This window comes from Fundulus heteroclitus, chromosome 3 (genome assembly GCF_011125445.2).
Source record: "Fundulus heteroclitus isolate FHET01 chromosome 3, MU-UCD_Fhet_4.1, whole genome shotgun sequence".
Classification (NCBI taxonomy): domain Eukaryota; kingdom Metazoa; phylum Chordata; class Actinopteri; order Cyprinodontiformes; family Fundulidae; genus Fundulus; species Fundulus heteroclitus.
The window spans coordinates 29,483,450-29,505,081 of NC_046363.1; the positions used below are offsets into that span (position 1 = coordinate 29,483,450).

General features: G+C 40.3%; 1 protein-coding gene across 5 annotated transcripts in view; it reads left to right on the forward strand.

Annotated features, from left to right (window-relative positions):
* The window catches only part of ddr1 (discoidin domain receptor tyrosine kinase 1), a 57,945-nt gene that overhangs the window by 21,234 nt on the left and 15,079 nt on the right, over positions 1-21,632 (forward strand). For 3 of the 5 annotated variants that reach the window (XM_021320387.2, XM_036135161.1, XM_036135163.1), the window contains exons 4-11: positions 520-672; positions 2,485-2,632; positions 7,110-7,212; positions 7,856-8,042; positions 12,040-12,289; positions 15,900-16,049; positions 16,499-16,555; positions 20,636-20,677. In XM_021320387.2, the coding sequence (XP_021176062.2) occupies positions 520-672; positions 2,485-2,632; positions 7,110-7,212; positions 7,856-8,042; positions 12,040-12,289; positions 15,900-16,049; positions 16,499-16,555; positions 20,636-20,677 (1,090 nt within the window). The remainder of the gene's footprint in view (positions 1-519; positions 673-2,484; positions 2,633-7,109; positions 7,213-7,855; positions 8,043-12,039; positions 12,290-15,899; positions 16,050-16,498; positions 16,556-20,635; positions 20,678-21,632) is intronic. The other 2 variants (XM_036135160.1, XM_036135162.1) reach the window with 2 other exon arrangements.

Here is a 21,632-nt window from a genome sequence, read left to right on the forward strand (position 1 = left end):
TTTTTCTTTCACTTGACAATTATGCACTGCTTTGTGTCGATTTGTCGCATTAAGCGCCCCGAAATTACACAGTAATTAGTTTTAGGGTTCAAACATGAGAAGCGTAAAAGTTCTGGAGGTGTGAATACTTTTGTAAGGCACTGTTTTCTGGTTTATTCACCAGAAAAAGAAAAAAAAAACAGCTTTTAGCCAGAATTCATGCAACTTGTTTTAAAACATAGTCTAAGGGAGCATTCCTCTGGCTGATTTCACTGTAACTCTACCTCGTCTTTAAATGAGAAACAGTTGTCCTATGATGTCAGACAAATCAGCAAACTTGGTGAGGTGGACGGCTAAAAGGATCCGTATTCAAGGCATGCCGTTTCACCTGCGACTTTAATAAGAAGCAGGTGGGGAAGAAAGAAACGACTGAAATGAACGTTGTTATACATTTTTCCCCTTTAAGGCCATTTGTAAAGTCTTTAAAACATTTTTTTGGGGGGGGCTGGGACGTGTGTGTTAATGATGTATTTCCTGTAGATTGACCTTCGGAAACTCTACTTCGTGGCTCTGGTTGGAACCCAAGGTCGGCACGCTGACGGGCACGGCCAGGAGTTTGTCCGCAGTTATCGACTCCGATACTCCAGAGACGGAAAGAAATGGATCACCTGGAGGGACCGCTGGGGACAAGAGGTCAGCCGGCAGGACGTCCTTCTTCTCGGCCATTTCAGTAAACGTGTTCCATTAATTACTGAGTTGCAACTCTGTCAACACGTGCTAAAAAGTAAATGTCAGAAGGAGCCTGAGGGTGAGCTAAATTATTGAGGAGAAATTGATCCGTGTCCTCAAGCTGGCGAATATTAATGTTCTTTAACTCACTCTTTTATTCATCTCTTTATTGATTTGATTTACCAAGCAGCTAATCTTTTGTTAAAATTTTTTTCTTTTTGTTTATTGGTTGATGGTCAGTGCAAAAAAATAAAATAAAATGCCTGGAACAGTTTGGTTAAAGGCATCTCTTTCTGCATTTGGCACATGTTCAGGACTTTTCTTGGCGATAGGTGCAGCTCTGCTTCGTTCCCCCATTACAGTATGGGTTGGGAATTCAGACCCCCAGAAAGTCATGTCTAGACGAGGACTCATGCACTTTGTTCTCCACTTTCAGTCATCGTCTGATACGACCCGCTATTAGAGGTCAGAAGATGCTCAGCGTTTGCAGACAAGTTGTTTTAATTATTTGTCTGCCTGGGACAACATGTCAAAGGGACTCTGAGCAGCTGCCAGTCACACAGTTCTGGTTGTTGACTCAGAGTAAAACGGCTCGATTAGCTGTCTGGGTTCTTACTGTGATCAAATAAATTCATCCATCCATCCGTCCATCCATCCGTCCACCATCCATCCGTCCGTTGTTTTTTGCCATCCGTCTGTCATATTTTCCATCCATCCTTTTTAATCCATCCATTGTTTTTTTTCTACCCATCTGTCATATTTTCCATCCATCCATCCATCCATCCTATTCTTTCCATCCATCCATCCTATTCTATCCATCCATCCATCCTATTCTTTCCATCCATCCATCCATCCATCCATCCATCCATCCATCCATCCATCCATCCATCTTTTTAATCCATCCATTGTTTTTTTCTATCCATCTGTCATATTTTCTATCCATCCACCACCCATCCATCCTACTCTTTTATCCATCCATGCATCCATGCATCCATCCATCCATCCATCCATCCTACTCTTTTATCCATCCATCCATGCATCCATCCATCCATCCATCCATATATTCACCCATGGATCCATCCATGCGTCCATCCATAATTTTTTCCCATCCATCCATCCATCTGTCCGTTTTTCCATCCATTCATCCATCCCTTTTAATCCATCTGTCCATCCGTCCATTTTTCAATCCATTTTTCCATCCATCCATCCATCCATTCGTCCGTCCGTCCGTCCGTCCGTCCGTCCATCCATCCATCTGTCATATTTCCATCCATTCATTCATCCCTTTTAATCCATCCATTCATTCATCCCTTTTAATCCATCCATTCATCCACACTACTTTTTTCATCGATCCATCTCTTTTCATCTTTAGTAAAGATCCATCCATCAAAGCGTCAATCCGTAATTTTTTCCATCCATCCATCCATCCATCCATCCATCCATCCATCCATCCATCCATCCATCCATCCATCCTTGTCTTTACCTATCTATTCATCCACCAGTGTGAACTATGTAGGTGAAAAATTCCTGAGGCTCTTTCTATGAAATATACATTTTTCATCTTTTTGGAAAATAAAAAGTTCAGTCATTTCATTACGACACTTTTTAGGCGAACGCAACCCGGAGATGCCCAGAATCAGAAAGTCTGAGCCTTCAGGCGGGATTTACTAAAGCCAGGAGTTAACAGGGGAGACACTCGGGGAGAGATATCGCGGAAAGCAACCAACAGCGTGGTGTAGCATGTAATTGGGTATTTGTGCTTCTCCCCCTCTCTAGGTGGTGTCAGGTAATGAGAACACCTATGATATTGTGCTGAAAGACCTCGGCCCGCCAATTGTTGCCCGTATGGTCCGGTTTTACCCCCTGGCCGACCGGGTGATGAGTGTTTGCCTTCGGGTGGAGCTCTACGGTTGTGTGTGGAATGGTAAGTATGTGCGTGTGTGGGTGACAGAGACATGAGGAAACCACATAGACACACAAACCCTTTTCTTATCATCGGGTCTGTGTATCTGAGGCATGCCTCCCAGATCTTGATAAGTCTGATTGCGTTGAAGGTGACTGAGTTTCTCCTCTTCTTAGATTTAATTTCACATCAGATGGTAATGATTACCAGTACGTGTTTTTGCAGCCTCTGAGGGGTTCGCCCAGAGAAAAGAAGCCACAGCCTGATGAATGATGTTGGTTTTTCTGAAGCACAACGCTGAGTATTTATGACTGGTTCATCCCCTCCCCTGCTCCCCACCCACCTCCCAGAGACAGGACGGGGCGCTCTGTAAATCACAGTCGTCAGTGAAACGAAGAGACCCGGTTCCTGCTCCGTGCCTTCTGGGGGGAGAGAGAGCATCCCTCTACAAAAATGATCGGCTGTGGTCTCAGGGGTGCAGCAACTCGGTTCAACCCCAGGCCACATGTTATGCAGAAACTAACGAATGCCAGCCGTAATTCCACGCATTCTTATGTAATCACAAATCAGACTATTCAGAGGTTGACTGCTCTTCCTTGAGTTTGTTTAACATTCAGAGAGGAGCTGCCTAGCCCTCAGACAGTCGGCCATGTGCTGGAAGAGCGTGCTGCAGCGTGAATACCCTGCGGAGCGTTGTTTATTATGGACAGCAGAGGCTGCAGCCGGCATTGCTCTCACTGTCCAGGCTGATTAGCAGCTGTTTGTTGCGGCTGAGGGGTTTTATGGGTTAATGAGTGCCAGATATCATCAGGTCCAAGACGATGACCCCTTCCTCCTTCTTGCTACTTAGAAACCAGCTGGAGCAATCTGCCTGAACAAGGTGAAAAAAAACACACCGATCAGACGTAAGATAATGACCCCTGACTGGTGAAATGAGGGCCGCTGATCATCTTTTTCCTGGTAGCTGTTTTTGTCCTTAAAGTTGATGTTTTAGCATCAACCGTAAGTGTTTGAGTTTGACCCGAACAACTTTAAAGCTGCAGCTTTGGTGGGGTGTTCCAAGGACTGCTGTGGTCTTTAGCAGGGCTGCACTATAATAGGAACATATGCAGTGTACAATAATGTTGAATGTCACAATAACTATATGACTGCTGATAAATATCTTTCTGCTTTGGGTGCATTGCAAACATAGACACCAATCGTCTGCTCCAGTTATTGGAAAAAAATAAAATTCATTATGTCCGTCTGTGTCTGCTTTTTTGGCATTAAGCAGTTTAGTTGTAGTTTTGTCAATGACTTTACCACCTAACCAGGACTTTCTAAAGCAGTTTCATGCTACGTTAAACAAATGGCGCTTAAAAAGCATCATTGGAGTAAGAAGCCTGTATGCATTATATCTAAACCAGTGGTGTCCAAATTCTTCATAAAGAAGTACCCTGGGATGGAGGGGCATAATTACATTTTTAATTTTTCAGTTGACAAAACAAGACAATTTTATTGTGATTTTGTTTAGTTTAAATACTCAAATAGCAATAAATTAAAGATGCAATATCTTAATGAAAAAACAAATTATTGTAGGTACAAAAACGGGGATCAGATGTTTCCCCTAATAAGTAACAATGTCATTTTCTAACTTTTTGGGTGGAACGTTTTCTGTTTTGTTGGTCTAGAAAATATTTTTAGTCCATTCTCAGGAACATAAATGAGAACTATCTTTAAAAGCACCTGCTGTGTTTAGCCCGGTTTAATGAAGCACAATTAAAAGCAACAAAATCATGGCTAGTAAAAGAAAAGTACTTTATTTTATCAAATATTTTCTGTTTTAGAAGCTATATAAATTTGCCATTAAAAATCTCAATGTAAACATTTACAAAGAAGCATAGATCTGCATCAGCTCCAACCACTGGAGGGCCAAATTTGTAGCATCGGAGGGCCACAATTTTCTTAAAACGACTCCTGGGCCCCACTTTGGAAGCTTCTGCTCTAAGTAGTTTTAATTTTTATGGCAGTGCAAACAGTTGATGCGCCACACAGTAATTCTGCAATAACATTACATTGGTGATATATTGTGCACCTCTAGTTATTATTTGACAAGAGTGGTTCACAGAAGGACCAGAGGTGGATCATTGACAGAATCATTGATGCATGCGGGGAAAGAAGGCTGACCGGCCCGGTCCAATAAAGAGGAGCTAATGTAGCTGTCAGGTTCAAACACCTAAAACATTCATTAACAACACAAGAAGGAGAGACAACAATGAGGTTAGTTTTCAAAAATCTTGCAAGGAGAACGAACGGAGATCCTTAATACAGATCTCCAAGTTCGATCTCAAGTAAATCCGTCGCCTCCTCTCTATTTATTAGGAAAAGGAATCCTTGGTTCCATTGTCAAGCTAAGGGGTAGGGATAAGCAAAATAACTGTGACCTTCGAGATAAAACCAAGCAGTTCACACAGTACAGTTATGTGTAAGCAGTCCAGATGGCTGAATAGAGTCAATAAAAACACTTATTATAGTCACAACATATTTCTCTGCTTTCTGCGGGCCTTCTGCAACGATATAAGAGAGATCTAAAACCTTAAAACTTCTTAGTAGTAAAGAGTAAATATATATGATAAATGCAATGAACATAAAATATGTAGAAAATAGTAAGTATAATTCTATCAGTAGCTCAAATGGCTGTAGAAGCTAATTCTGGTACTGATAGAAAGGTATCAGTGCAAGTCCCACCGCGGAAAAGGAAGTTCTTCCAAATGCTATGAAAATGGCTGTAAACCTCTGAATGGGAAGAACGTTAAATGAAATAACTATCTTTCACTCTGTGTTCTGGCATTTGTTGCAGGTCTGAATAATATTGGTGATCTTTACTTACCTGAAACGTGAAACATTAAATCTCAATGTCAGACGGTGAGAGGACAAAAGATCTTTAGCAGGACTCTGTCGAACTTGACTGCATGCTGAGGAGGCGATTCAGTCATTTCATTCAAGCGTGTTGAACACAGGGATGCATCAAAAGGTTGCAGGACGCCTGACCTCGAGGACTGATCTTTGACACCCCTGAACTAGATCCTTCCCCTGAGGGGGGAATCACCCGACTCTGTTCTGAATATAGTAAAGTTTGTCCCAGTTTGCTGCAACCCTTCAACCCCCGAATAGAACCGTGTTTAATGTAAGAGAGCAAGGGCTGGACGCTTTTCCAGCTAATCACATAATAAGCAGGACTGTCTCAGAAAATTAGAATATTGTGATAAAGTTCTTTATTTTCTGTAATGCAATTAAAAAACATGAAATGTCATACATTCTGGATTCATTACAAATCAACTGAAATATCGCAAGCCTTTTATTGTTTTAATATCGCTGATTATGGCGTACAGCTGAAGAAAACTCCAAATATCCTATCTCAAAATATTACAATATTTCCTCAGACCAAGTAAAAAAAACATAAATTATAACAGCAAAACAAAATCAAACATTTGAAAATGTCTATTAATGCACTCAGTACTTGGTTGGGAATCCTTTTGCACAGATTACTGCATCAATGCGGCGTGGCATGGAGGCAATCAGCCTGTGGCATTGCTGAGGTGTTATGGATGCCCAGGATGCTTCAATAGCGGCCTTTAGCTCATTTGCATTGTTGGGTCTGGTGTCTTTCAGCTTCTTCTTCACAATACCCCACAAATTCTCTATGGGGTTCAGGTCAGGGGAATTGGCAGGCCAATCAAGGACAGTAATGCCATGGTCAGTACACCAGTTACTGTGAGAATCTTATGTCGTCTCTTAACCACTACCATACTTGTGATTTAGTTTACTGAACCAAGCTGAGTGTTTTTCAAGGCTCAGGAAACCCTGCAGTGTTTCGAGTTAATTATACGATTCAAGTGATTAGTTGAATAGCCTACTAGTATACTTTTTCACCATATTCTAATATTTTGAGATAGGATATTTGGGTTTCTTAAGCTGTAATCCATAATCAGCGATATTAAAACAATAAAAGGCTTGCGATATTTCAGTTGATTTGTAATGAATCCAGAATGTATGACATTTCATGTTTTTTGCCTCCATTACAGAAAATAAAGAACTTTATCACAATATTCTAATTTTCTGAGAAAGTCCTGTAAGCAGGATTGTTGCATCTAGAGTCCTCCTAAAAGTGAGCATAACTCTTTAAAGGCGAGTTTATATCGCTGGCCACCCCTTACACTAACCCCAGACGGCCTCCGCTCGTCTGGTGCAGTGATGACAGTTTTTTTGCACACTAAACTGTTTTGGATCATTAGAACAGCTTGTATGGGACAGATTTAACACACTGGTGTTCATTTAAACCACAGATGTAGTTATATGCAGGAGCTGTGACACGTTAAATGTGACTGTTTCTGCATCATGAAAATAAAAAGGAGACAATTTGAGGAGTAAAATATCCAACCACAGCATGTTTTGTTATAAGAAAGGTGTTTTCTTTCCAAACCTTCCTGAGTAACCTGTGATTTTTGTTTTCCCCCAGATGGGTTGAACGCTTACACGGCTCCGGTGGGTCACGTCATGAACTTGCTCGGCATGCCGGTCTATCTCAACGACTCCACCTATGATGGGAGCACAGAACAAGGGTGAGATATTCTGCTGCGTTTCTTTCCGTTTCCATTTTTATGTACGAGAAGAAGGTAAATCGTCCCCCATGGAGTCCCTCAGATTAAACTTTAATCACATGTGGCCCAAATAGAGTCAAAATAAACACGGAAAGAAAATGTGATCTGCCTAGTGCTTATCACATCTGCTCAAAATGAAAGGTATTTTGTTATTTTTTTGTCCACCTAATCAAGAGGGAATGGCCTTATTTTTCTTTGTGGCTCGGGGATTTGAGGCGCGTTTCCAGACCATAATGTTTGGCAGTGGGCAATGAGGGGTAACCTGGGAATTTAGGGTGGGTTGGGGGGTGCACACTTTTACAGGCTGTGCGGTTAATGGGGCTGAAATGTTTTGCTAACGGGTGAGCAGACACGTTTGATGTGATCCAGACGTTTTCCTAGCAGATTTGGACGCGAGGGCTCGTACCTCTGCGGGGAGAAGGGAGCCTCGTTGTTGACCCTGTCGTGTTGCTTTATGCCTGCTGGGACGTGTTTCTGCCATTAATGTGTGTTTTTGCATCTGCGCATCTGTGGGTTTTCGTCTCTTCCCCCTCGCTGTTACAAGAGCCTGTTGTTCCCGTGCAGAACGCCGCCTCAATGGACGCTGTGCCGTGTGTGTGTTTAGGATGCAGTTCGGAGGCCTCGGTCAGCTGTGTGACGGCGTCCTGGGAGGAGACGACTTTATAGAAACCAAGGAGCTGCGGGTGTGGCCGGGGTACGATTACCTTGGATGGAGTCGGGAAGCCCTCGGGCAAGGCAGCGTGGACATTGAGTTCCATTTTGAGAAACCCAGATTCTTCAACAATATGCAGGTGAGAATGTGCATTAATTAATTACAATTGGGGGAGTTTATTATTGAAATTAAAAATATACAAAAGCTCCTATTATGGGGAGAAAAGAGCTGCACAATATATCGATTTGCAGTAGGCATGACTGCAAATCGACTCTTTTGTGAGCAAAAAGTGTAATCTTACACATAAACGCTTAGATCTGTTTAGGTCAAAAAACTCCAGATTTGGACTTCCAACAGTTTAATTTCAGATTTTTTTTGATTACTTTAAGATTTATTTTTAAATTATAGTTTTTTTTTTTTTTTTTATTAAAATTAGAGTTATTTCATTTGAAGATATTAAAAGTTTGAAGAAACTTGTCCAAAAAAATCAGTCCAAGCCAGGGCTGGGCGAAATGGAGCAAAAATAATATCTCAATATTTTTAGGCTAAGTGCCGATGTACGATATTTCTCAATATGTTTTTGTTTTCATAAAGTTATTAAAATAAGGTATCAAGGCTTTGTCTCATTTTTAACAAACAGCCATAGATAAATTTGAGAAATGGCTGAAAAATAACCTACTGGAATACGTAAAGGTATAATTCTAACACAACATTGACTATCTCGATATAAACGATACAGTCTCATCTTATATCTCTTTAAAATCTCGTTATATTGCCCAGTGCTAGTCCGAGCCCTCATTCTGCATTTTTTCTATCCGTGATCTATATTATAGAACCAGGTTAATTAAATGCACGGGCAGCAGTGAGCGGTAGTAAGTTGTTTAGGGAATCCTTCTATCTAAATACTTTGGCTGAACTTTAGACTGATTCTCCAGGCTGCTGATAAAATTCCTTAGACTTTCCCATTTTCCAGCCTCATTGTTGTGTGTTTAGCTCTGTTAATCTTCCGCCGCGGGCAGCTTCTTATTGACTGGAATAGCTCTGCGGCCATTTAATTAGTTTGGATGCGCCATAGTTCCTGACGGGACGGTGCATCTGTGCTCGTCTCTCTTGGAGCCACCGAGTTGCATCAGAGTCTGTTTGTGCGTCTGTGTGGCTTTTGGGGTTAACTTTTGGCGCAACCATGAAGATAATGATATGAAGCAACCCGACGTTGAGTTATAACTGTGTTTTTGTATTGGACGGGGGTCGGAATGTCGGTCTGCGTCAAACAAACTCTTCATGTATATATTGAAAAGTGAATTTACAGCCAATAATTGCTCAGAAAAACCTAATTATTTTTAGTGTTTGCTCGTAACAGATTTGTCCTTCCTCATGTGTTCAGTAACTTCACCTCAGTTACCATTTAAAATCTCTCCCAGCAGCGTTCCCATTGTTTTTCCAAGACTTATCCAGCTTTTCCTGCCTTTTCCCCCGGTGGTTTTCCCACACTAACCTCAGCTGACATGCAGTGTTATGCTTGCCTGACTGAGCGGATGTGTCAGGCGCACAGATCAGATAAATAAAGAGTGGGAACCTGAACCCAATTCCTGGTTGACTTGTCTCTGCAGGACAGAGTTTCCTAACCTGCAGCTAATCACCTTCCCAAATGGGAAATCTGCTCTTTAACCCTTTGACAGTCATGGCACTCTCAGATCTGCTTTTTGTCAACCCCCAGATCGGTCTTTTGGGGAATATTTTGGAAAAAAAATTTTGTCAGTGCGTTTGAAACTAAAAAGAAAGATCAGAGAGAATTCGTAATGGAGGTTGGATTTCTGATGAAAAAAGTAAAATATAATGAATGCGGAGCTATTCCCTTAAAATAAAAAATAAAAGCCTTTTGCAGGTCATTGTAGCTGTGTTCCCTAAAGGGGTAGTGAGTTACTTGTTACACTCGTACAGCCATGATATTCTGCACACACCGAGTGTTGTTCCTGCTTACACATCATCTGAGCATCTGGTGCAGCTGGTCGCCCTGCATCCTTGTGTGTGTGTGAGCATTAACATGTGGATCAGATTAGCGCGGCTGCTCCTGCACTGTGTGAGGTTAACAGCCAACCTGTCAAAGCAACCTCTGCACCAACTCCTCTATCTCCAAAGGAAAATAAAAATCCACCATTTTCCTTCTTGATTTTCCGTCTCTGATCTTGAGTTTCGACCTCTCACTTACTCCTTTTACCATCGACATCCTTTTCTCATCTCCTTGACTTCCTCCTCCTCCTCCTCTCAGCCTTGTACATTAGAGCAGATTTACTTGTGAGCAGAGGAACGTCTGGTTTTCAGTCTTCCTTAGAGATCAGAGTTTTGTCTGATTCTCCCATCTACTGCTTCCGTAAAGCTGAGACCTGCTGACACCCATTTTTACTGATTTTTTTATTTCTCTTTAGGACCTAAAATCTAAGATATAAGAATAGCACGGGGAAGCTGATTGAAAATTATAGTAAATAGAAATAAACAATAGTTATTTCACTGTAAAACAAGGCTTGAATTAAACATTTTTAAGAAAAAATGGTACCAAGTTGACATTTTCCATTTTAAATAATCTTATACTAATAAGTGGCATGGTTAGCGCAGCTAGTATTTCAAAAACAGCAATTTCTTTGTAGAGTATGTAGACCCCCTATTTTAACCCTGACATTTCCAAAAAGGCTGCTGACGTTTTCAAGTCCAGCGTGAGATTCAAAAAGCACAGCAGAGCAAATCTTCTATGCTATGTTTAGCCTTCCTGTTATCTGCTAAAAGGCTGAATGAACAGCAGACATGTTTCAATATGTTGCAGAACCGTTGGTCTTAAACTATTGTCAGCAAATACTAAGTTTCCAAACAACACCATACTGTCTAGAGCACAACATAACATTTATTAAATCAATTTATTTTATTTTGATTAAAGAGAAAAAAAAAAGTTATACTGATACCTCCTGTTTGGATGAAAACCTCAAGGGTCAACTTGGTAAAATTAGCAGAAAGGTCCCGTAATGCAGATTTAATAAACCAGCCCTGACCTCAAAATCCAAAATGAATGAATACTGTGTATTTAAAATGTATTTATAGCTGCAATAAACACAATTGAAACCTTTGTACTTCAGACATCAAATACCAATAATTATTTTCGCTCCCACATCGGTTGCTCAGCGGTCGAGATGCGCTCCGCCTCTGTCTTAGCGAGTCACATCAGACAGACGGGCCGACTGCTCACATCCACTGGTGCCTCCACCAGTTAGCTGTAGTAATTTAACTAATTTCTCCTGTTTAGATCGCGCCTTGCTTGTGCATTGATCAGATTTACCAGCCACTTCATACATTTACCAACATTTGGCCGGTGGCGGGGGCTAATTTCCTCCCCCGATGAGCAGCTGCCAGCAGGTGCATCTGCTTCATGGTCATCCTGACAGTTTTTAATGAGAAGTCTTACCTTTTTTTCTCAACTGCATAGTCGTCTGTCTTAAACTAACATGAATATTGATTACATTTAGCTAATTATATGCCAAAGTTTGAGATAAGTGCTTGTGAAAAAGGCTGTTTTCTTTTAAACAGCTTCTTCCACTTTTTTTTTCTTTATCTAACTAAATTTTAAATAATTAATTAGCTAACTTTGAGCCATGTGCACTCGTACATGACTCGTACGTACCTTGCAGCTCTTAAAAATGGTGCATTCGCTGATCCAAAAGCAACTTTGGATTTTTGAGTATCCGACCGGTCCCCCGTCCAGGACCAGTCAATCAAATAAGTAAAGTCCCTAGACTCTGATTGCCAGATGACTCTTTTCAGACTTTCTGCTCTGATAGTTTTTTCCCTTACTGTCTCCCCTCCTTTGTTATTTTGTTCATCTCTGGTGCTGCTCTGTGCTTTTCACGCCAAAGCAATTATAGTTCAACAGAATTGAAATGTGTCATTAATTTAGTGTCTTAATTTAATCTTTTCCAGCCTCTCTACTCATTATGAATAATAAACACCCTAGAGTTTGCCGTTTATTTGAGCTAATTCACATGCATAGTTGGTAGATTTCCTGATTGAATCTCTATCCCTCTTGATCCTTATCTTTTAGGGATTATTATTTTTTTTCCTCTCTTGGACTCACACTTCTGTCGTTCTCCTAGGTGCACAGTAACAACCGGCACACGCAGGGCGTGCGAGTCTTCAGCAAAGTAGAGTGTCTTTTCAAGCCTGGCCTCCTCCAGCCCTGGTCCTCTCCTGCGCTTACCCTGCCTGTTCCCCTCGAAGATCTGAAGGATCCCTCTTCACGACCCATCTCCCTCCCACTCGGCAGCCGGCTGGCTCAGATCCTCCGCTGCAAATTCTACTTTGCAGACCGCTGGTTGCTCATCAGCGAGATATCCTTCCTGTCTGGTAAGAAAGCAAAAGGAAACGGTTGGTTTTACATCTTTGAGTTGCTACATTCAGAGCCATTATGCTCCTGCACAGCATCTGCACTCACATCATGGACACCTTAAGATCTATGTTATATATTTTCATAAAATATCTATCATTAAGATATGTTATGCCCTTTACTGTAAATGAAAACAAAATATAAAAGCAATAATTATAGCAATATTATTTCAAACCGTTCAAATTTGCTCAGGACATAATTACCAGATATTGTTTAGTTATTTTCTTTTTCAGTGAAAACAAGTCATTATGTGTCTGAGTGTCAGAATCAGGAAGAAAGCAATATCTGAGTAGTTTGAAATGTCAGCACAAGGTTTATAAGAGTAAAAACTGCTCTTTCTGTTGGTATTGAGATGAAACTAATCTTCAATCTTTTTGGTATTAAGAGGGAAAAATATACGATATAAGGAATCAAAAGGGATTCAGTCCAAGATAAAATATTCGCAAGTCACAGTGACTATAAGTCAATGTTTTTAAAAAATGACAATCTTGCCCATGCCAAAAATAAAACCCATATATAGAATTCATATAAAAGGGGTATTCAAAAGGCTAGCTTAGAATAGAATGTGAATAGAATAGAAAGCTAGAATTTATATTGCTAACAGACAAAATTCTACTGGCCTTTCAAAATAAAACTTGCTGTTATTTTTCAAAGTTAAAATCTAAGTCATAAGTTTTATTATTGCATATTAGTGTTGCACATTATTAAATATATATTAAACCAGCCACAATAAGGGTTTTTTTTTTAACCTTTCAAAACAAACTCATACATTCCCTTCAAGAAAAAAACGTCCCAATCTTCCTTAACTTTGGCAAAATATGTTCCAGTCTACTGATTGATCTAAACCTGGTGCGATTCTGCTGACGTTTAAAAACTAAAGCTCACAAATGCTTTTAAAAAAAAAATTATTGCATTTCATAGTTTATTATATAAAGGCAGGTCCTATATTTGTTATAGGCTTTAGAGCCCAAAGCTGTGTGGGTTGGCTCTAAACCAGCAGTGATAATAATATTAGGTTTCAGGCACCATAAAAAATGTGCTGTGGATCCTTCTATATTAATGTGTTCTTCTTAGCATTAAATCTATGGCAAAGCACTCTGATTATCAACAAAACTTTGTTTCTACTGCAGGTTTGGGTGTTTATTTAGAGAATGTTCCTTATCAACAAAGTAGAAGAGGATTAAAAACATAAATTACATTAGAATCGGTGTAGTTAACGTGGATTAGAAATAAAAAGACCAGTAGTGCAGACTGGAGGGATTAATAACAGTTGCACAAGAAACAGAAATAAATAAAACTGAGGATCTTTAATATAACCAGTTTTCTATTCTTTTTTTAAGTTCCTCTTCCGATGCCAGTGGCAGCAATAGCATGCAAGGACCATTTGGTAGCATTTATACCAAAATGTAACAGCCGTTTTGGTAAAGTTGTCTCTTCATGTGTCTGACATAGAGATACAATGAGCGTACATTAGTTCTTGAAAAAAAAAATGTTGTTCTTTCCTCAATTGGCCTCTTTGTACTTTTGTTTTGGACCCGAAGTATCTGAAGTGTAAGATTTATTACTCTGCACCCATCTGGACTGCAGCAGAGATAACTGTGGCTAATTAAACAGTCCATTGTGTCAGGTCTAATGTGATAACAGCGAGGTGTTATCTGTTCCGCCTTTACAACTGTGTGAATGTCAGAATAATGGCTGCAAACTGAAGTCTGGGCCACTAAAGCCTGCCTACTGTCAGCATATAACCTCATAACTTTAGAAAGAGGAGTTTCATCTCTAGTAACGTTGACCTGAGTGAAAAATCTTAGTAAGTAAATTATAAAAAACAAAATCTTCAAAGATGGATGGTTCCTATGTGCCTTGTATGCTCCAATCAGGAGTTCACCTCCGTCGGGCTTGAGTTAAATGATCCTTGTAGCTTCGTCCTTGGTCGTCACTGTTATCAACTCTCAGATACAACCCCCACCCGTTCGCTGATATCTGAGCTACAACACTGATGTTAACTGATGAGCTAACAAGGGCAGCTGGTGAGTTGGTGAGCAAACACGATCCATCATTCTTGTCAATAAGTAATGCCTCCTGATCGCAATCACCGGTTCTGCTTTGATGAACTCCTTTTGTCTGCTATAAACAACCAGCTGTGACCACAATTACAGTTTTCAAATCACAACTACTAGGTATGTTGGCAGAGTTTCATTTGAAAGACTTTCAAATGATCCCAAGATCATGTATGTAAGGCTTCTATTAACATTTAAGGGGACTAGAAACACGGCAGTCTCTGTGTTCGCCAGAAAAGACAGATCAGGGATATCCAAAATGCGGCTGATGGGTAATTTGTGGCTCGTGGAGAACGGACAGATATCTGGCCCAGCAGCTCAGGTGGTTGATGCTGATTCACTTCTTTAACTTAAAAAAGGGGAAGATTTTTGCTGATGCAAAGCCTTTCAAACAAGATGCAGAGAAATTAAAAACTCCCTACAATTTAAAATCTTTGGTACATCAAAAAAATATTAAACTTTGATTAATCACATTTTTTATTAATTTTAATTTAATATTTTGTAAACCCACAAACATCCAACAACTTTAACTTGAAAAGCAGAATCAGGTACTGCCATGCATTAAACCTGACTAAATACAGCAAGGGTGTCTACAAAGAGGGAGTGATCCAGATCCCATGTCTGTTGCTGAGAATAGAATATAAATTATTTTACTAAACCATAAAAAATACAAAATCATCTACCTACAGAATTTACAGAACTTAATTCCTATTTTAAAAAAAAGTAAAATCTACAAGACCCTACTTTCTTTGTTTTGTTTGGTGTGTAGTTTATCGTTTAGCAGATAGAAACAAAGAAAACAGTTTTGTTCTTTTAATTTGTCATGTGACAAAAAAAGTCCTTCCCCCAACTCAGAGATTTCCAGAAGGCTGTCAACATTTCCAAACCCAGAAATGTAAACTATGCTTAAAAGGAAATAAAAAGAGCAGCTATTTCTGTGTTCTGGTTATCAGCTGGAAGGCTTGCTCTCGCTCGTCCTCTCACAGCCTCGATGAATCGCAGGGATGTCTCGATGTGTTGTTTAAAATCCGTTTAGTATCAAATACTTTGTTACATCTCTTTTACTGGGGCGGGGGTGGAGTGCCAGGCCCATTTCCGGAGGCTTCGTTCTCCGTCCCGGGTTTGATTCCCGGCTCATGGACCTTTGCCACATGTCTCCCCCTCCTCTCTCAACCCCATTTCCTGTCAGCTGACTGGCAAATAAAGGCCAGTAACCAAAAACAACCACCTTTTTACCTGTACAGTGTCCCTGAGTGTTATGAAAGGCACTTGAATTTTTTTTAAATTATTATTAACACATGACTAAAACATAAACATAATTCGCTTACTGGAAAAATATCGTATTTTTGATTTTCTGACCAGCTGCTGACCGTTCAGCAAGTTAATAATCATAATTTCCAGTCTGCAGACAACAACCTTGTCTGCATCAAATGCACTCTTCTTTAAATGTTTTTAAAACAGGAATCTTTTTAGCTGTTTTTATTCTTTGTCATTTCACGTTTTATGTATCCAGAGCCACTTGAAGAGGATGAGACGGGCGCCGATTCATTTCTTCACAATCCTCCAAAGTTCCTGGACCCCAGTCCGTCAGCCCCGGTGAACGCCACCTCCTCTGTCCCCACATCGACTCCCAGTTCATTCAGCAGCACCTCTGAGCCTTCTGGTAGGCATCTAATTCTCATTGGACAACGTTTTACTTTCCATCTATCAACCACTTTCACTCCAATTCAACGTTTCTCCTTTTCCTTATCCATCTCCCTCCCTCTCGTCTCCTTTGCTCCTGTGCCCATCTCTCTATCTTCTCCTGTGACAACCTTGAGCATGTTGGCGTCGTGTTTACGCCAAAAAGAGTTTGACTAAACTCTGAAATTCAGTTTACTCTGACCTGGGGTTATTTACAAAGACGTTTCTTACAGATTTTACTGTGTTATGTGGAAGGTTAAATCATTTTCAGGGATTTATTCATCATAACGAGGCAGCTTTTAAATAGTCAGTGAATGTTAAGAGATTTCCCGCTCAGACAGATGAAAATCCCCCTTCATCCCTCTTCTTTGAGCCTTCATCCTCTCTCCTCTCATGCTTTCCTCCTTTGTTCATCCCTCGCTCCTCCAGAACCCCCCACCGCCACCACCCTCATGACGGACACCACTGGTAACTGGACGCTGTCAGGTGAGAGAGCTTGTAAAAAAAAGCGACAGAGAAGGAAGTCGACTTCATCCGAGTTGGCTCTCCTTCAGCATATGAAAAAAAAAAGAAGTTGTCCCTATACTAAGTAGACAGTTTTCAGTATAATAATGGAGCAGGGATTAGGGGGACAGGATTTGGCACCGGGCTCCGTCCCCAGAGCTTGAAGATAAACAGCTCGAGGAAACGACTCTAACGCAGCCATAGTAAATTATATTTGCATCCAATAACATCTTGGCTTCCTGTGGTCTCACAAAATGCATGTTTTGTTGGCGAGCCGGCTCTGTTCGACACAGCTAAACAATAACAGGCTTTGAGAAAAAAATAAAAAGAGCTGGAAAGGGTTTTCTGTGGCGTGTATGGTGCTTTGTACTTCTTCTTTTTTCTTTTTTTTTACTGGATGTGGTTGGATGGCTTTGTCTGGGTTTATTTATTACTCGCATGGTGTTCAAGCGACACAGAGAGAGATGCAGGAACGCGCTTCTGCTTTCACAGACTAATGTTTAAAACACTTGCTGGTAAATGCGTATTTATGGCGGTGGGCATATAGATGCTTCGTTTATGTGCTTGTCCACACAAAAGTGAGTACAACCCTCACATTTTAGTAAATATTGTGTTATATTTCTTCGTGGAGCAACACTGGAGATGTGACATTTTGATACGACGTAACGCTTGCATGACAGTGTAAACCTGCTGTCCCCTCAAAATAACTCAACACAGAGCCAATAGTGTCCAAACCCCTGCAACTAAAGTGAGTACACCCCTGAAATTTAAATAATCATTTGAAAACAGCTTTTTCTCGAATTATCTTTTTTTCCTATTAGAATTTGTTTGATGAACGGACACATTTAAGTGTGACAGAACAGCAGAAAATGAAATAAATGTGTAAAAGGGGTCGCAAACCCCTATTGCGTATATTTTCACACCGTTGTATCATCTAGAAAACTTTTTCCGTTCCAAAAGAATACTTTCTGTGCGCGTTTCCCTGAGACAATCCGATCCAGGGGAACCTTGGTCGTCCCTTGTGCAACAAACATGCTTCAGCTGACAGTGGAAGGAAAGAAAATTGGATTATTCTGATTATTACTGGACTACAAAGCTGCTAAGAAGGGAAATCACACTGACACGCTGTTCCCTAAGCAGCGGGGTATGGAAGGCTCTGAGTTATGATGCATATTCAAGCAGACGATCCCTATCAGATGTTGAATAAGCCTGGTGTATCTGCGCTGGTGTGTGACTCCCCCCCCTACAGTGCGCCAGCTTATGCCACACTCTGGTTATATCTCCACAAACCCACACAGTGAATTAATACCGAAAAGCTGCAGAATAATTTAAAAGTTGGTGAAAATTGGGAAGATCCTTCTCTACTGCTACCTAAGTCATATTTGTGCAGAAAAATAGCCTGAAAATACAAGCATTCAGACTTTTTTTTTTTTTTGTTATTCTATTTTTCAAATATGTTGTGCAATTAAATCTAGCACAGTCTACAAGAAAAAGGTACATGAACATTAAGGACTATGTTGTGTCGAATGTTCTTGTTAAACATAAAGAAGTATTTGCAACCCTTGTATGGTTTTCACATCTTCTCACATTACAATCACAAACTTCAGTGAATTTTACTGGGATCTTATTTGACAGACAATAACTGAGTAGTGCTTAATTGTGTGAAGGAAAGGCAGAAGAATGTTTTTTACCAATGACAGCCAGATCGGTGTGCTGGGCCTTTCTATTCAGCCATTCTGTGTCAGAACTTTGTAGACTTTAGCAGCCGGATATTTTTTGCCCATTCTTCTGGGCAAAAACAAATCTTTAGAAATTTAAACAAAATGCTTAAATGCTATTTTATCATAGCTAAACCATTCCACTGTAGCTCTGGTCTGTATATTTATATCCTCCAGAATTGGTCAGTCTTTAGCTCCTTCATTCTTCCCATCAACTATGATCTGCTTCCCTGTCCCTGCTGGATAAAATCATCCCCACAGCATGATGCTGCCACCACCATGTTCCACAGTAGGGATTGTGTGTTCAGGGTTTTGTGCATTGGTGAGTTTTTCCCACCACTTGTAACATTTCGTATACAGCCCAAAAAGTTTAATTCTGGTCTCATCTGACCAGAGCACCTTGTTCTACATGTTTGCTGTGCCCCCTACATGACTTGTCACAAACTAATAACAGGACTCTACCATAACGGCTAGATTTGTGGTGTGTTCGTCTATTAGTTGTCCTATTGGCAGATTCTTCCACCTGAGCTTTGGATTTCTGCAGCTCCTCTTGGCAGTTTGTCCAATGAGCTCCTTCCCTGGTTTGCCAGTTTGGGTGGCCGGCCATGTCTTGGAAGATTTGCAGCTGAGATTCAAACGTTTCTGGTTTTGGAGAATTGTAATTGTCCCGATGACGGCCACAAGTCAAAGGGTAGTGGTCAGCAAATAAAATTGTTTTCTAGTATTTCAGGTGGTTGTCTTCCACTTCTTTGAAATGTGTGTAGCATTTGATACAGATACAATACACGTTAGTGAAGTTGAAATGCTTTTTTAAAGCCACCATAACCTTGCTGGTTAAAGCTTGGTGCAGCAGCGTTTGAACATGGGGTAAAGCTGCATTTACTGGACCAGAAGTGATGAAATTCAGGGGAAAGTCCAAATTCCCAGCTGTCATAGGATGCAGCATAACTTTGGTGTTTTGATGAACTGGTAAACAAACTGTGGTCATTCACAGAATGAAGAAATAAAACGGGAGTAAATCATCATTTCCTGATTGTTTTTCTGCGGTCAGACTTGAAAGCGCCTTCGCTCCCAAACCTTCACGCAAACCCTGGCTTCAGAGGCTGCACAGACATAATTTTAAGCTAAAGCCCACATTTTCTTGCATAGTACGAATTTAATTTAGTTTATAGTCATAGCACTGACATGCTTTAATAAGCATGTTGCTCACACACCTTCAGTCCATAGATTATTGTCGCAAACACACATAAAAAAGAATATTAGAATGATATTTGCAGAAATTAGAATGATATTTTGCAGAAATATACACAAAAACTCACTTATAGTGGCACATAAAACATGACTGAGAGAGAAAGCATTTTACATCTAGGCTTTCAAACAATACTAGGAAGGTAACAGAGGTGCAGCAGAAGCATTGTGGAGGAAGACCTCCTGTTTATCCTCTTCTGAAACAGGCTGCCAGTGATCATAGCCATTTTCATGGCAGGCGGGATGAGGAACAAGCAAGAGCCTGAGGACATTTGTTTGACTGGAAATAAAACTAACCTCAGGTGTCATTCTGTTTGTCATTTGTCTCCTTTTATCCACCACATTGAACCCGAAACATTCAATTTCTAAACCAATCTCTTCTATATTGCCGGCTGTGAAACGATAACCAGGGGGAGATTTGCTGTAAAGTTGTCTGAGGCGCCTCCATTAACTGGGCGCTGTTTACGTTACAGAGGTGGAGCTTTTAAAGAGAGATTAGTTTGTTTAAAGAGCGCTTCAATGACTTTCACAGGAACTGAGATGAACCATAAACAATATGCACAAACCTGGAAAGGAGGCTGCAGAAGCATTTAGGACTTGGCTTGGATTCATCTCATAAGCTGACATGTTAGCTGATGGAATAAATTCACATCTGCTGTGAGTAGGCGTTCTGTAAAAAATCCAATTTAAAAACATATAAGATCCTAAAAAGGTTCAAAGGGAACGCAGAGAATGCAGAAAAACACTTCAAGAAATCTGTCACAGCAACATAAAACAGAAAGAAATGATTTAAGATCGTTAGTGATGGAAGAGAAAATACCACTTTTAATAAGCCCACATTTTAAAAGATTTATGTTCTTCCAGGTGTGGATGTTAATGATATTGGCTGGACACACAAAAAATGTTTTATTCTTTTGCAAATAGGCACAAATATGTATTGCCGTTACAGCAGAGGGAGCATCATAGTTTAGGGACTGCTTTTAATGCTGCACTGCAGAAGAACACCAATATTTCCTTGTGGCACAACCAGAAAATGTGGAAATCACTCAAATAAATCAATAAAGCTGCTGTGGTTCTGTTTCTTATCTTGCTACAGATGTTGGCTCACCTAAAAATGCAGTTTACACGAGTCTAAAAGGTAACCACCCTTAATGATCGGTTGACCATCTCGGGCTGAAAGTTTAACAGTAATATCGTCCTGCATGCATTGATCTGAGCCGTCGACATTCTCAGGTCCCAATACTCCCAGTACTTATTCTGCCTAATAAATTCTTTGCTCTATTACCTTAAGGCTTGAAACTTAACACCTAACCACCCAAAAACCCTGATGCCTTCCCCTAACGCGCAAACTACAATAAGTTGTTAAATTCAATGTAGTCTATTTTTTATGCACTGTTGGGAACTGGAAAAAAAAATGGGCCAGGGTTTCTTTTATACATGTTTTTGTCATGGATGAACTGGAAAGGATTTCAGGCTGTGGAGCTTTATGGTGGTCTTGATGAAGCAACTAAATAATATTGAACCTTGGTGCTCTATACACAGTTTATCAGTGCTCCCAAACAAGGGTCCACCTCTCCTTCCATGTCACTTGCATGCTAAGTGAATTTTCATCAGCACAGACAGAGCGTCAGCATAGCGTAGTAATACATTAAGTAATCATTTGGCCATTCCCGACACCTTTGTGTCACAGTTGATACTATCAGTGTGATACAGGATTTTGTGCTAACACAGCTTTTATGAGGCTAATTTGCTAATTTGTCCTCATGCTACAGAGTTTTTCAACGGGCAAAACTGTGGGGCTTATTTTGTGATCCGGTTTCCTATGATGCATTATCCGATGCATCGGATGAAGATGCTGGAGTGTTATTTTGGGGAAACGGTTTATCTTTGTTTGCTACAGAAATGCAATGCAAGCATGCAATTGCGTGACCGTCTTATAAGAGCATAACTGAAAATGAGCACTGGAAGAGTATAACAGCAATTCCTCCTCTTTCATGCAAAGCGTCACAAAAGAGCATCACTTCTCTTGCTTCATCTGGTCTCAGCTTGATTTAGTCAAGTTATGTTTAAGGCAACTGCTTGCATGTAAATAA